Genomic DNA, 13,270 nt, shown 5'->3' on the forward strand with positions numbered 1-13,270 from the left:
TAAATTAACAAAAAAAAAACTAAACTTGTTTAATTCATAGTAGAAATATATATCAAATCGAAGAGTAAGTGCGAATTTTATCAGCATTATATATATGTAAAAACGGCTCGTTTGGGTTGAGAAAATGTTTTACGTAGAGTTCGCTCCTCTACGTAAAAATTTTCTCAACCCAAACGAGCCGTTTTTACATATATATTTTTCTTTACAAGTGGATTTTCTCGACATCACTGATTTACCAGCATTAATTAAAACATACTTGTTCTCAAGGTTAAAGCGTTTGTCAAATTATGCCCATTCACGCCCGCTAGGTCAACGATAACTTTGCGGATATCGTACAATGATGGGCAGAGGCAGATATAATTCATTTTGTAGCTTTGAGCTAAAAATAACTCAAACCATTCATACAGTTTCAACTTTATGTTTTATTTGTCATGTTTTGTAATTGTAAATTTAACAAGTATTGTTCCAAGGCCAGATATTTTAAAATTACAACTGGGCTTAAAATAAACAGCCATTTTACTTAGTTTGTCTAAAATGTTGTTGTTTACGTATCAGGTCATCCCATAAATAATATCCGAAAATTTAATACAGAAAGTGCATCGTCATTTCTGTCTTTGTAGAAGGCTTTAATGATTAAAATGTGTAGTTGGACGTGTATAAAAAGTTCAGACAAATAAAAGAAACTACCCCTACTCCATTTTATCAGATCATTAAATGAATGTGTCTGAGGAGCACATTAGGCATATAATGTTTTATGAGTTTATAAAAGGCAATAGTGCAGCAGAAACTACACGAAACATTTAAATTGTTTATGGTGTGGAATTTCTCAATAAAAAAAAATGTCAAAGGTGGTTTCAGAAGTTCAGATCAGGTGACTACAGCTTAAGTGATGCGCTACGTTCAAGTCATCCTGTTGAATTTAATGATGACTTGCTGCTGGCTGCATTTGATGAAGATTGTGTTGTAACAGTCCAAGAACTAGCACAGAAGTTTAATTCAACCTATTGAACAGTTCACTGTCATCTGTAACAGCTTGGAATACTGGTCCCCCATGATTTGACAGAAGACTACCTTCGAGCAAGAGTGGACATTTTCACTTCTCCGCACTCACGCGAACATGACTCACCTTTTTTGGACAGGCTAGTGACTGGAGCTCAAAAAATATATATATTATAAAATGTTAAGCGCCGCAGACAATGGTTTAGTGCAGGTAAACTGGCTAAAGCTCAGCCTAAAATAGACCTCTACCCTAGGAAATTCTTATTAAGCGTTTTGTAAGAAACTGTTAGAGTGATCCACTTTGAGTTGCTGCTGCTATTGTCAACAGTTAGAACGTTTGAAAGAAAAGAGATCTGCTTTGATCAGTCGTAAAGGTGTTGTGTTGTACCAGGACAATGCATTGCTCAATACAGCAATGATCACATCTGCAAAGGTTGAAGAACTACACTGGGAAATACTTCCATATCCTCTTTATTCTTCAGACTTCGCCCCATCTGATTATCACCTATTCCGAAGTTTGCAGAATTATCTTGATGAAAAAGAGCTTGGAACACATGAAGATGTCAAAACTACCTTCTCTACATTATTTTCCTCCAAATCTCAAGAATTTTATAGAAGCGGCATTCAGAAGCTTGTGAATCTTTGGTAAGAAGTAATTAATAATAACGGAACATACATTATTGATTAAATAACATTGACAGCGTTTGAAATCCTTTCTCTTTTTCTGAACCTAAAATTGGACATTACTTAAGGGATGACCTGACAATTCATATATTCATTTTTTTGGAAGTGTTTTTGGTTGCCATTAGAGCCGTCCCTAATTTAGTAGTGTAAGACTAGAGGGAAGGTAGCTAGTCATCACCACCTACCGCCAACTCTTAGGCTACTCTTTTACCAACGAATAGTGGGATTGACCGTGACATTATAACGCCCCCACCACTGAAAAGGCGAGCATGTTTAGCGCGACGGGGAGCAGTGTAAGATTATAGAGAAGGCAGATAGTCACCACCACCCACTGCCAACTCTTGAGTTACTCTTTTATTAACGAATAGTGGGATTGACCACTATAGTCATCACCACCCACTGCCAACTCTTGAGTTACTCTTTTATTAACGAATAGTGGGATTGACCGCATATTATAACGTTCCCACGGCTGAAATGGCGAGAATATTTGATGTGAAGAGGATTTGAACCCGCGATTAAGAGCCGACTGCCTTAACCTTCCTGATTAATTTACAAAGGTATGTTGACTTCCCAAAGAGATAGAATGAATAAATAATCCATAATTACAAAAGTGGTTGAGGTTTATATTTACATAGCATTTTCATTTTTTACAATATATTTTTTTAAATTTATACCCCTGGTTTCCTCCTCTCCCTCACTACATTGTTTTTCTTTTCTGATTCATGTATTTTGACTTTATTTACCAGTCTAATTCAAATGTTTTGGCATATAGCTCTACTTCTGCACTTCATGGTGAGTTCAAGTAGGCATAACCATCATTTATTTAGAAGTGCTAACCAGAGTGAAAGCAACCAATAAGGAACCCCCGCCACCTATGCAGTTATTCTTAAAGGAATAAGTTAAGCAATTCCTTCAACTTATAACAACAGTACAGTTGAAAGTGTCTTCAATAATATCTTTTAACTTTTTCAGTGTGTAAACCAACAGGCCAGATGCGACAGGTGTTTCATTCATTACAGTAACTCCTACTACTTTTATTACATTACGTGCTACTAAGTTGGTTTGTTTTTCTTAGAAATGGCCAAGCGCGTAAGGCGTGCGACTCGTAATCCGAGGGTCGCGGGTTCGCGCCCGCGTCGCACTAAACAAGCTCGCCCTCCCAGCCGTGGGGGCGTATAATGTGACGGTCAATCCCACTATTCGTTGGTAAAAGAGTAGCCCAAGAGTTGGCGGTGGATGGTGATGACTAGCTGCCTTCCCTCTAGTCTTACACTGCTAAATTAGGGACGGCTAGCACAGATAGCCCTCGAGTAGCTTTGTGCGAAATTCAAAAACAAACAAACTTTTCTCAGAACATTTCAAAAAAAATATTTTGCTACGAGTTTTTTTTTTTTTTTTTTAAGTAAGCACCTGAATACAACACAGCGTGGAATTAAGAAACAAAGATAGATCATATTAATGTTTCATGTCAATAGAAAATCTAAAAATCACTGTAATAAAATGACGTGGGTAGTCTCTTAAAAAAATCGCATTTTTGTTGTTGTAGATTCTACAATGTAGAATCACAGCTTTCCAGTCTACACCAGTTTCTAAATTACGCCAACTATTTACTAATTTGATAATCTTATAATGACAATAAACCTAGTTGAATAGTTACTGTAAAGATAAAGCCGTCTTCAGACGTTAGTCCTATAATATAGCATGAAATATGTTTGTTGTTGGTTTTTTTACACATTTCATATATATAGTATACAGCTTACATTGCAGTGACTGCACATATTAATTAATGCTGTAAGTTTGTATCAAAATAAAAAAAAAATCACAGGAAGTGTGATATCTGTAAACAGCATATTACACCTATAGAAATATTGTTGAACAACAAATAACTGTTTAGTGTCATTAATTCACTTTGAAAATGGGCAATATTCTTTTATTACAGACAGAGTTCAAACTTGCCACCAACAAACATCCTGCTCAGGAGTACCTCTTCACTAAGATATAATATGTTCATTAAAAAATCACCAAATGGTTCTGAAGTTAACGTATGGAGATAGACAATGTAAACGTTTGAAAAGGTTATTCTGTTTAAGTGTTTAACATGGTATAAAAATAACTAATGAAGAACAATTAGAAACTTAGGAACCACATAAATACAATCTTCAGATAATTTTAGCTCTATGTTCAATCCTTCACTATGATGGTGCCTTCTGTATTTATATTGACGTATCATACATAATTGGTTATGTTGTTTTACCGTTAACAGAATAAACTACATAGCACGAGTCAAACACGTGGAACGTCTGGGGTACACGTTTTGTAATATTTATTAACGTTTTACACTCCAGGTGGTGTTTCAAACATTAAAAGTACAGATAATCAACATTGGCACCTGGCTTTTGGTACATACCAATAATACTTTCAAAATTTGCAATCTTCAGATAATTTTAGCTCTATGTTCAACCTTTCACTGTGATGATGCCTTCTGTATTTATATTGACTTGTCATACATAATTGGTTATGTTGTTTTACTGTTAACAGAATAAACTACGGAGCACAAGTCGAACAAATGAAAGATCCGGGGTACACGTTTTGTAATATTTATTAACGTTTTACACTCCAGGTGGTGTTTGAAACATTAGAAGTACAGATAATCAATATTTGCATCTGGCTTTTGGTACATACCAATAATACTTTCAAAATTTACTTTCAGTGTCAAAGCAACTTCAAACACCCCCTCCTCTACAAGCAGGAAAAACAAAACAACTAATTAATTGAGTGATTTTCCTTTATTGGTATCTATGTTAGTTGGAATCACCAATTAATTCCAACACTATTATTGTATATCTACAATTAAAAGGTAATGAAAGCTCACTAAACGTAAGACTAAGTTTACACCATAGTAATCTTACGTGTCTTCCTGATAGCCAAGTGGTTAGAGTGCCTGTATTCAAGATCACAGGTTCAGCGTTCAAATTCTGGTAATTGCACAAAACACTTTTTGAGGGAAACATAAAAAAAAGTCTGACATAACACCCAGTTGTAGAATTCACTGGTCAAAACGTAAAAATAATAATAGAAGATTATGGTTTTAATAATTATAACATTAGTAATCAAAACTATTAACCTCATTTATTATGTGAAACTACAGTAATCATGTAGTCCCAATATTGGTGTATCTGGAGATAAAAGATGACAGAAGCTTAACTATAGCCATAACTCTGGCAACAGTACTTGTGAAGCTACCTTGAAGTACACAAGGAGATGATATAAGATTATATTAATCCCCTTTATTTCTCTCTACAAATAGAGTGGCAAAATGTTTATACCTTTATTTAGTTGGTACTTTAAATAACTTTAATGATAGGTTGAATTTATTTTATGGTTATAAGTACTGTTTTCTTAAGGAATTTGTTTCATACTATATGAAGACAAAAAGACATCTTTTTTTCTTTACTTTGCTGGTGGTGTACCTTTCCAAAGAGTAAAAAACAGAATTATCTAACAAATACAGTTTTCTGGAGTTTCAGAAAATTTCTGAAAAATTAAAATAACAAGTAAAAACCTTTTGAAGATTTGAATGAAATCATTAAGATGAGCTTTCATACAAATATCCAAAACCGAAAAAAAATTGGAAACCGAAACACTATAAAGAAGAGTTACTAAACAAGATACAGACAAGCAAACTGTACAGACAAAAAAAAACATTACTAACAACAAACATTCTTCATATGACATCTTCTTCAAAATTAATCATGAGGTCCATAAAACCGAACCTTGCAAAGTTCAGTGGCAAACCGAAAACAAATGAATTATGAACACAACAGTTCTTTGTTTTCTATGCAGTAGGTCAATGAAAAACACTTCATCATGTGCAGTTGTTGGATAAAAACAAACTGTACAGACAAAAAAAAAACATTACTAATAACAAACATTTTTCATACAAACCTAGTGATTATTATGTACAAACAAGTGGTTAAGAGGTGTTGTATAAAGTCCATATAAGCACAACACCATAAACTTGGACAGCAACTACCTGTTGTAAAAACACAAGAGTAGATTATGGCTCCATTTTATCGAACATGAATAATCTGTCTAAACAATCCATCAAAGGAAATCAATTTATTTTTCTGGAGAAAGAATAAACTGATTCACAATGCAGAGCTAACAGAGATTAATTATTTCTAACAAACTTTGAAACTTACCCTTTATAAGTTCATCACAAAAAAGAAAAGAAATCACTAACATCCTTTCTTACACATAGTTGGTTAACTTCAATCTTCATTAAACTAATGAAGCATGGATTTTAAGATGACTTTACAACAAGCTGTTTTAGAATTTTCACAATATCACACAGAATTATCTATCAATGGCCATCCCTAATTTTGTACTGACAGACTAGATGGACGGCAGTTAGTCCAGAGCATCCATCATTAGTCTTTGGATACCTTTTGTCTGATAAGCCCTTGTATTCAAGTTTACAACATTCTAACTACTAGACCAAACCAAACCTGTCTTGTTTAATATTTTAATGGCATGAAAGTTCCAGTAAAATGAAAACTGATTTTTGATTACAGATAAAAGAAGTTATGGTTGACCACAACAAGGCATAACTGTGACAACAATCTAGTCAGTCACATTCCAAAATCCCTATATACCATAACAGACTGAAATTTGACTAAACAGAAACTAAAGGCAATCTTCAGAGTAAAGATTTTAGAACATTTCAAATACTTAATATGTATTGTCTTACAACAAAACTTAGGATTTTCCATATGGTAACTTTAAAAGTTACAAAGATACAACAAGAGTAAATCTGTTATTTTGTAAGTTTCAAAAACTGTTTTGATACCAGTAATTCAATCCAATAAAATCAGCAACAAAAGTTGTGGACGTAAGGATAGCAAGCATGTCAAAAAGAAGCATTTGAATTAAAAAAAAACTTTGGACATAAGGACACTGATCCTGCAACACTGAAAGTTTCACTTCATAAACTTTGGACACAAGGTACTGATACTGCAACACTGTAAGTTTCACTTCAAAAACTATGGAGATAAGGATACTGATCCTGTAACATTGAAACATTCCACTTCAAAAACGTTGGACATAAGGATACTAATCCTGCAACACCGAAACATTTCACTTCAAAAACTTTGGACGTAAAGATAATTGGCATGTGACATTTAAAAATTTATATTTCTTACAAATCTAACGTTAGCATCAATTTTCAATTCATGAAATATGAGACAACAGGGAAATATATTTGATGGTGTAAGAAACTGGTTTGAAAACAAGTAGGCAGAAGGAAAGGCCAGCAAATATTGTGCAATGTACAAGACTTCAGAAGACACTAAACCTAAACAATAACTGTTGGTTAATTATTTCTTCCACCAATAATTCCTTTTTTTTTTTTTTGGATACTAACATATCCCTAGTTTCAATCAAAGATTATACAAGAATTACATATGTAGAATTTTAAAATGACTGGTATAGTGTGGAAAATTAACAGGTGGGCACACAATAATTTATATGCATAAGGAAACATTTTTTTTATTCATAGTGGAACATACTACAGAACTTAGGTTTGTCTTCTTCAGGTATGATCCCCACCAAGCTATACACACAGTTTATATAACATTATGAAGGATTAAGCAAGATGGAATTAATGTCAGCTTAGAATAAAACAGAGATAACTTGGAACATTTATGGTTCGCATTAAACATTCAAAGTCAATCCCCATTTTCATTCAACTGAAGTGCTCTACAACTTCCAGTCGGGTTGAAAATGTCACGAAAAAAACCAAATTTGTAATTTTATGTACCACCATAAAAGATGTCTGAAGAAATTTCTCCATGTTAGAAATACAACTCTACCAACTAACCAGAATACTTTGGACTACTACAGCTGATTTAGATCAACCTACATTTCAGAATAGAAAAGGACTAACAAAACAAGAAACTCAAGAAGCTAACAGAAAATATTCCAACTCGTTTATCTTTCCCCTTCAGTTATAAACATCTCTAGTGAATGATTTAAGTAACAATCACATTTTGTTAAATCTAAAAATGTACCTGTTGAACAAATCGTTGCTACTACATAATCTAAAGTAAAATCTCTAAACATGTCTCTTAATAAAGCAGGAAAAAAATGAGAATAAACATGTACTATAGACTCACAACATACAAGGCCATAAAATTAAAATGCAGCCTTAATAAAAACCAATTCCATAAAAGAACCAAAATCCAAGAATATATACATAATGGGAGCTAACAAAGAAGTAGATAAATCACATTATAAAGCAGGTATCAACACTTCACTAAATGACAGATCGTATACCTTATTCAAATGTGATAAAATTCACCCTTGCACACATACAATTAGTTGAAGACTGTCCTATCCTCACTGATTAAAAACACTTTTCCTTATCCCCACCATTTTTATATCCTCTACAGTGATAACATTCCTTACAATATCATGTATAGCTTCACTATTACAAATTGTCACTAAATACTTAGTCAAGAAATTAAACCCTCTACTTGAAACCAACACACATTCTTTCAAAAACTCCCTAGACTTTGTCAACAGAATCAAAAACTTCAGACTTAACCAAAAAGATTATTGTTTTTCAACGTAAGTATTATACTGTTTAAAAACAAAGAGTCAATCCTGAAATAGAACATGTAATCAACCTCACAAAATAGTGCTTAAATAGCACACAGTTTAAATACGAAGCGAAGACCAATTCTACAAACAAATCAGAGGACTAACGATAGGATATCATTTATTTAGTTACCTTTACATGCACAATTTAGAATATGAACTGTTTGAAATGTGAATGTGCAGGAAAACAGTTGAGATTAATTATGAGATTGTTAGATAGACCTTTCAAAAGATTTTTTCTTCTTTCTCATCAGAAAATCAACAGAAAATAATTTTGAAATTCTTCAGGTAAAATTCATGATTTTGTGTTTCACAAGCTGGAAAAGTCCTGGAAGAAACTAGGAAACACGTTACACTATGGATGTGCTTCTTTGTTTTAGTTACATAGTGGCAGTGTTTACATACAGGCACACATGCATATTAAAGAAAACATGGGTTGTGGTATCAGCTTTGAGCAAATACATTCTTCATCAAAAATATCCTTCCCTGGCTATTCTTCTTGACCATGAAGAGAAAGTTAGAGAAGTAGAGAAACAGGACAAAAACAGTGACCCTAAACAAACACGAAGTAATGTTGATCACAGAAAACCCATTAGACCTAAATATCGTTTTCAAACTGGGTCCTTCATTAGAACAAACAAATTTATAATTACACATTTCTTAAACTCTTCTTATTTCATTGGTCTTTGAGCCACCCTTTCTTGGTTTGAGAATTGGCTTTTGATTATTACAACATACCAAAAAAATCATATAGCTAAACCTAATTTTTAACACACAGCTGAATAAGCAAATAATTTACAAAACTTGTGTATACAGAACAACAGAACTTGATGGTTTATTCTTCTTACTTCAGACTGAACTCCCAAACCTAGTGTTTGACAACTTATGGCTGGCTTACTTTCTTTAGTCAGTTACTTGCACTGGTGTTACTTGTACTAAAAATAAATACATAACATCATAGAAACTGACAACAAGGTATTAATGATTGTCTAATAAAATGCTTATTGTAATCAGAAGGCCACTACAGAACTGATCTCATATTTTTTGTTGTAGATGTTGACTGCATTTTTTCTTATATTTGAAACTTCACTTAATTTATCAACAGTAGTTGTTCTATAAAGATTGATCAATCATTACTTGGTATGTACAGTTTATGTTTTATTATTTCTGTTTTTCTCAAGTGGTGAGTAAACTGTTTTTAAACATTTATTTCCCACCTATACTAACTCGGTTGAGTTTTTATATAAAAAAGAAACTTGAGTAGAAATCCTTTTAATTCCATAAATACAGAATTCCAAACACTGTTTAACAATTTCATTTGAAGAAAATGCCCTAACCAGGAACTGTATAAAAGTTAAATACTGGTAACAATAACCATCAGGTCAGAGTTTTTTTAAATCATTTTGTATCTCTCACTAGTATCTTCTGAAGTAATCCACTATGTTTTCAACTGATATTATCTTCTCCATGTACTCTCATAATAGACAAAGAAATGTGACATCAAGGCAACCCAAAAATTGTTGTGATCATGAAACATGAATCAGTTTAATTTGGTGTGAATTTTGTACAAAGCTACACGACGGCTATATGTGCTGGCCAACCCTTATTTAGTAGTGTAGGACTAGAGGGAAGGCAGATAGTTTTGATCATCCACACCAACTCTTGGACTACTTTTTTACCAACAAATAGTGAAATTTATCTTTACATTAGAATTTCCCCATGGCTAAAAAAGTGAGTATATTTGGTGGGCTTAGGATTCAAACCCACAAACTTCAAATTGTGAGTTAAGTGCCTTAACTAACTGGCTATGGTGGGCTAATATGGATCAGATGAAGATTTATTTTTACTATCACCTGGTACTAATTGCTACACATTATTTAATGAAAGTGAATTCTAAGCCAATTTCACTGAGAATATCAGTTTGATATTCAGCAAATCCTGTTCACAAAAAAAACTATTAAATCAAATGTCAGTACTGGCCAAGTAAGAGTAGTAGAAAAAGGCTTAAAGGAAGAAGCCATAAACAACTCTGAAAAAATGAACTGCACAATTTCAGTTTTCTTTCTGACTGAAATATTTTATTTCACTGAAATAAAAATATCATGTGGTTTTTTTATATCTGCAACAAATTTAAATTACAGAATGACTAGGTAGAATTTCAGATTGTGTGATATAATTCCATAATGACGGTTGCTTGTTTCAGATATTTGTATAAAGCTTAACAAGGGCTATCTCAACATATTCATTCCTAACTTCTGAACTTGAAGACTAGAGGAAAGACAGCTGGTGAACAGCACTGACTACCAACTCTTAATCACATAATAGGATTTGAATGTCTATTTTAAAGTGTACCCATGGCCCCAGAGTATCAGATGCAATTTTTCCCAAAGAGAAAGTGAATTGTGGACCCCCTCATATTAACATGCTAATCACTAGATTCAACCTAGTCCAGTCCAGAAAGAAAAGAATGCAATTAACAAACTGTTGAAAACTCACATGAAGTCAAAGGCATACATATGCGAGGGAATAAATGAAAAGAACTGAAATAATAATGCAGCATTCAATCAGTTTTTATAACTGCTTCTAAACAATTATATATCTGAATGTATCTCAATAAAAGTGTTAATACCCATACCAGCAATTCTGAGATGCATTTTTATTTCAAGTGAGTTTCTTGTCATCAAGAATTATATATCTGACTGTCCATTTGAGTGTCACTACTTGAATCCTAAAAACTGAGTACCTTATTTCCAGTCTCACCCACAGTCATAACCTAAAGAAAACCCTGTATCTGACTTTTAAACAATTCCTGTTTATGACCTGCCTTCAAAATCACTAACAAGCAAATCCAAGTTGACTAAAACAAACCAGCATTAACTAAAACACTGACTATACATGTGACCTTCTGAAAGCCAACAGTTAAAAGTGTAACAACACATTTTAAACACTGTACATAAATGGCCAAACATTGCTATATATATCTATTTACATACATACTAAGCATGTTTCATGTACTCACAGTACCAAAAAACATAATATATTTTGTAACAATTATTGCATTATGTCAACAAGAGAAATTACCATAACACTAAAAACATAAAAGGTTCAGTTTTTCCTTTCTACAAAACAATATTTTGTGTGTGTGTGTGTGTGTGTATATTACTTTTTTCATAATAACAACCAAACAAAAATGCTTTAGTATTAGCTGCAAATTTCTAAAAATATTTCCCAGACAGTTTAACAACTATTCATTATAGTCTGAGAAATTTTTTATTGTACAACTACTTGTAATTTTATACAAGTATATTAAATATAAACATATAATCAACAAACTAAAAATGCTTTCCTCTGCTCTGGTTAATTAAACCAATCAGTTTTACTTTTAACTGATTGGTTAAATGAGATGACCCTTCCTGATCTCCATTCAGCATCTTGTTACTCCTGCAAAATCATCAGGTCCCTGCAGCACAGCACTAGCTTGTTCACCACTTAGGTTTGTTAGATTGATGTCATCCACCTGCAGTACAATTTATTTTATTAAACAAAATCATAGCTACAGAAATGTCACTTTTTATTAGTCACTTACTTAAAATACATTATTTTACACAGCTTAACAACCTGTAGATGTATGGAAAAACATACAAACTGTCTAATACTATAAAACTAGCAAATATTAGAAAGACACCTGACTGATCTTATCTCCTGGTCTTAGGGCTGTACTGGCTAGCCGATTATCTTCAACATGAGATACATAGATACCCTACGAATCAAAGATAGCAAAGTACAGAAATCTACAGAAATTACAAACCTAAGTATTTTTGTATCAGAACAGCATATTTGTTTTCAGTTGACAGGAGGAGGTGCAGAAATTTAATGTTTCTTGCGTTAAAGAAACCAACACAATTAAACACAAACCAGAAGTTTCTGTTATATTTAGAAGTTGCACGCTAATGAGTCTAAAAACAGCATTAACCCAATTATAAAAATTTTGACCCATTGTATCAAACAATACGTTACTCTTAAAACTATGAAGAATATGGTACAAGAAATCTCTTGCATAATAACATGCGACCTGAAAATATGAAAACTGTTAGTTTTAAAACACTATTTACCACCAAACATAAGCTAACCACTCAAAACCACACTTTCAGCTTACCACAAAACACACAATATGACTCCCTCAAACTAAACGTTCAGTTCACCAAACCATACAAAATGGCTCAAAAGCAAACTTTCAGTTTACCAAAACACATAGGATGGCTCCCTCAAATCCAAACTTTCATCTTACCACAAAACACAAGATGACATACTCAAAACCAAACTTACAGCTTACTGCCAAATATGAAGGAACTAACCCAAGATATTTCAAACTGCCACAAACAAGTTAATGAAACTAAAAGTTACAAATATAAAAAATTTTGGTTTAGGAACTATTTTCTTCTTACTAGCTACAAAACTCCAAAAATATGGTTATTTTCTTTCACATCCACAAAACATTAATTACATGAACTGCATGACTGTTACAATACTGTGTAACTTCAATCTGCCTGGGTATGCAGCTGCTCTTCGAGTTTCTTTTTTTACTGAAACACATATAATTATATAGTTAGGTTAAGTCACAAATTTTAGAATTAAGTTGTATTAACCCTTACCATATGAGTCATGGTATCAAAACCCATCTCACGGAGTTTGTTAATTCACATTCAAAATTTTTTTGAACTCTTACTTTATGAATTTATATCATTACATATGTAACACACCATAAACATCAAATGTGCACATACTACAGGTTAACCAAACCTATTGAGTTTTATTTTATGAAATCAAAAGCTTTCTCCTACTAACCGTGTCTTGAAGTTTGTCGAGGTTTTGAAGAGTTCCTACATCACCCGAAATACTGAAGCCTAAATCAGAGTTCTTAGTTATTGTC

At 32.8% G+C, this 13,270-nt stretch overlaps 1 protein-coding gene across 6 annotated transcripts in view; it reads right to left on the reverse strand.

Moving 5' to 3' along the window:
- Positions 1–4,257: 4,257 nt before the first annotated feature.
- The window catches only part of LOC143240769 (uncharacterized), an 80,856-nt gene continuing 71,843 nt past the window's right edge, over positions 4,258–13,270 (reverse strand). For 3 of the 6 annotated variants that reach the window (XM_076483774.1, XM_076483772.1, XM_076483769.1), the window contains 3 exons: positions 13,186–13,257; positions 12,026–12,100; positions 4,258–11,857 (listed from right to left, as the gene is read on the reverse strand). In XM_076483774.1, coding sequence (XP_076339889.1) covers positions 11,765–11,857; positions 12,026–12,100; positions 13,186–13,257 — 240 coding nt within the window. In that variant the 3' untranslated portion in view covers positions 4,258–11,764. The remainder of the gene's footprint in view (positions 11,858–12,025; positions 12,101–13,185; positions 13,258–13,270) is intronic. The other 3 variants (XM_076483773.1, XM_076483770.1, XM_076483771.1) reach the window with 2 other exon arrangements.

The sequence above is a fragment of the Tachypleus tridentatus genome, chromosome 13, assembly GCF_004210375.1.
Source record: "Tachypleus tridentatus isolate NWPU-2018 chromosome 13, ASM421037v1, whole genome shotgun sequence".
NCBI lineage: Eukaryota > Metazoa > Arthropoda > Merostomata > Xiphosura > Limulidae > Tachypleus > Tachypleus tridentatus.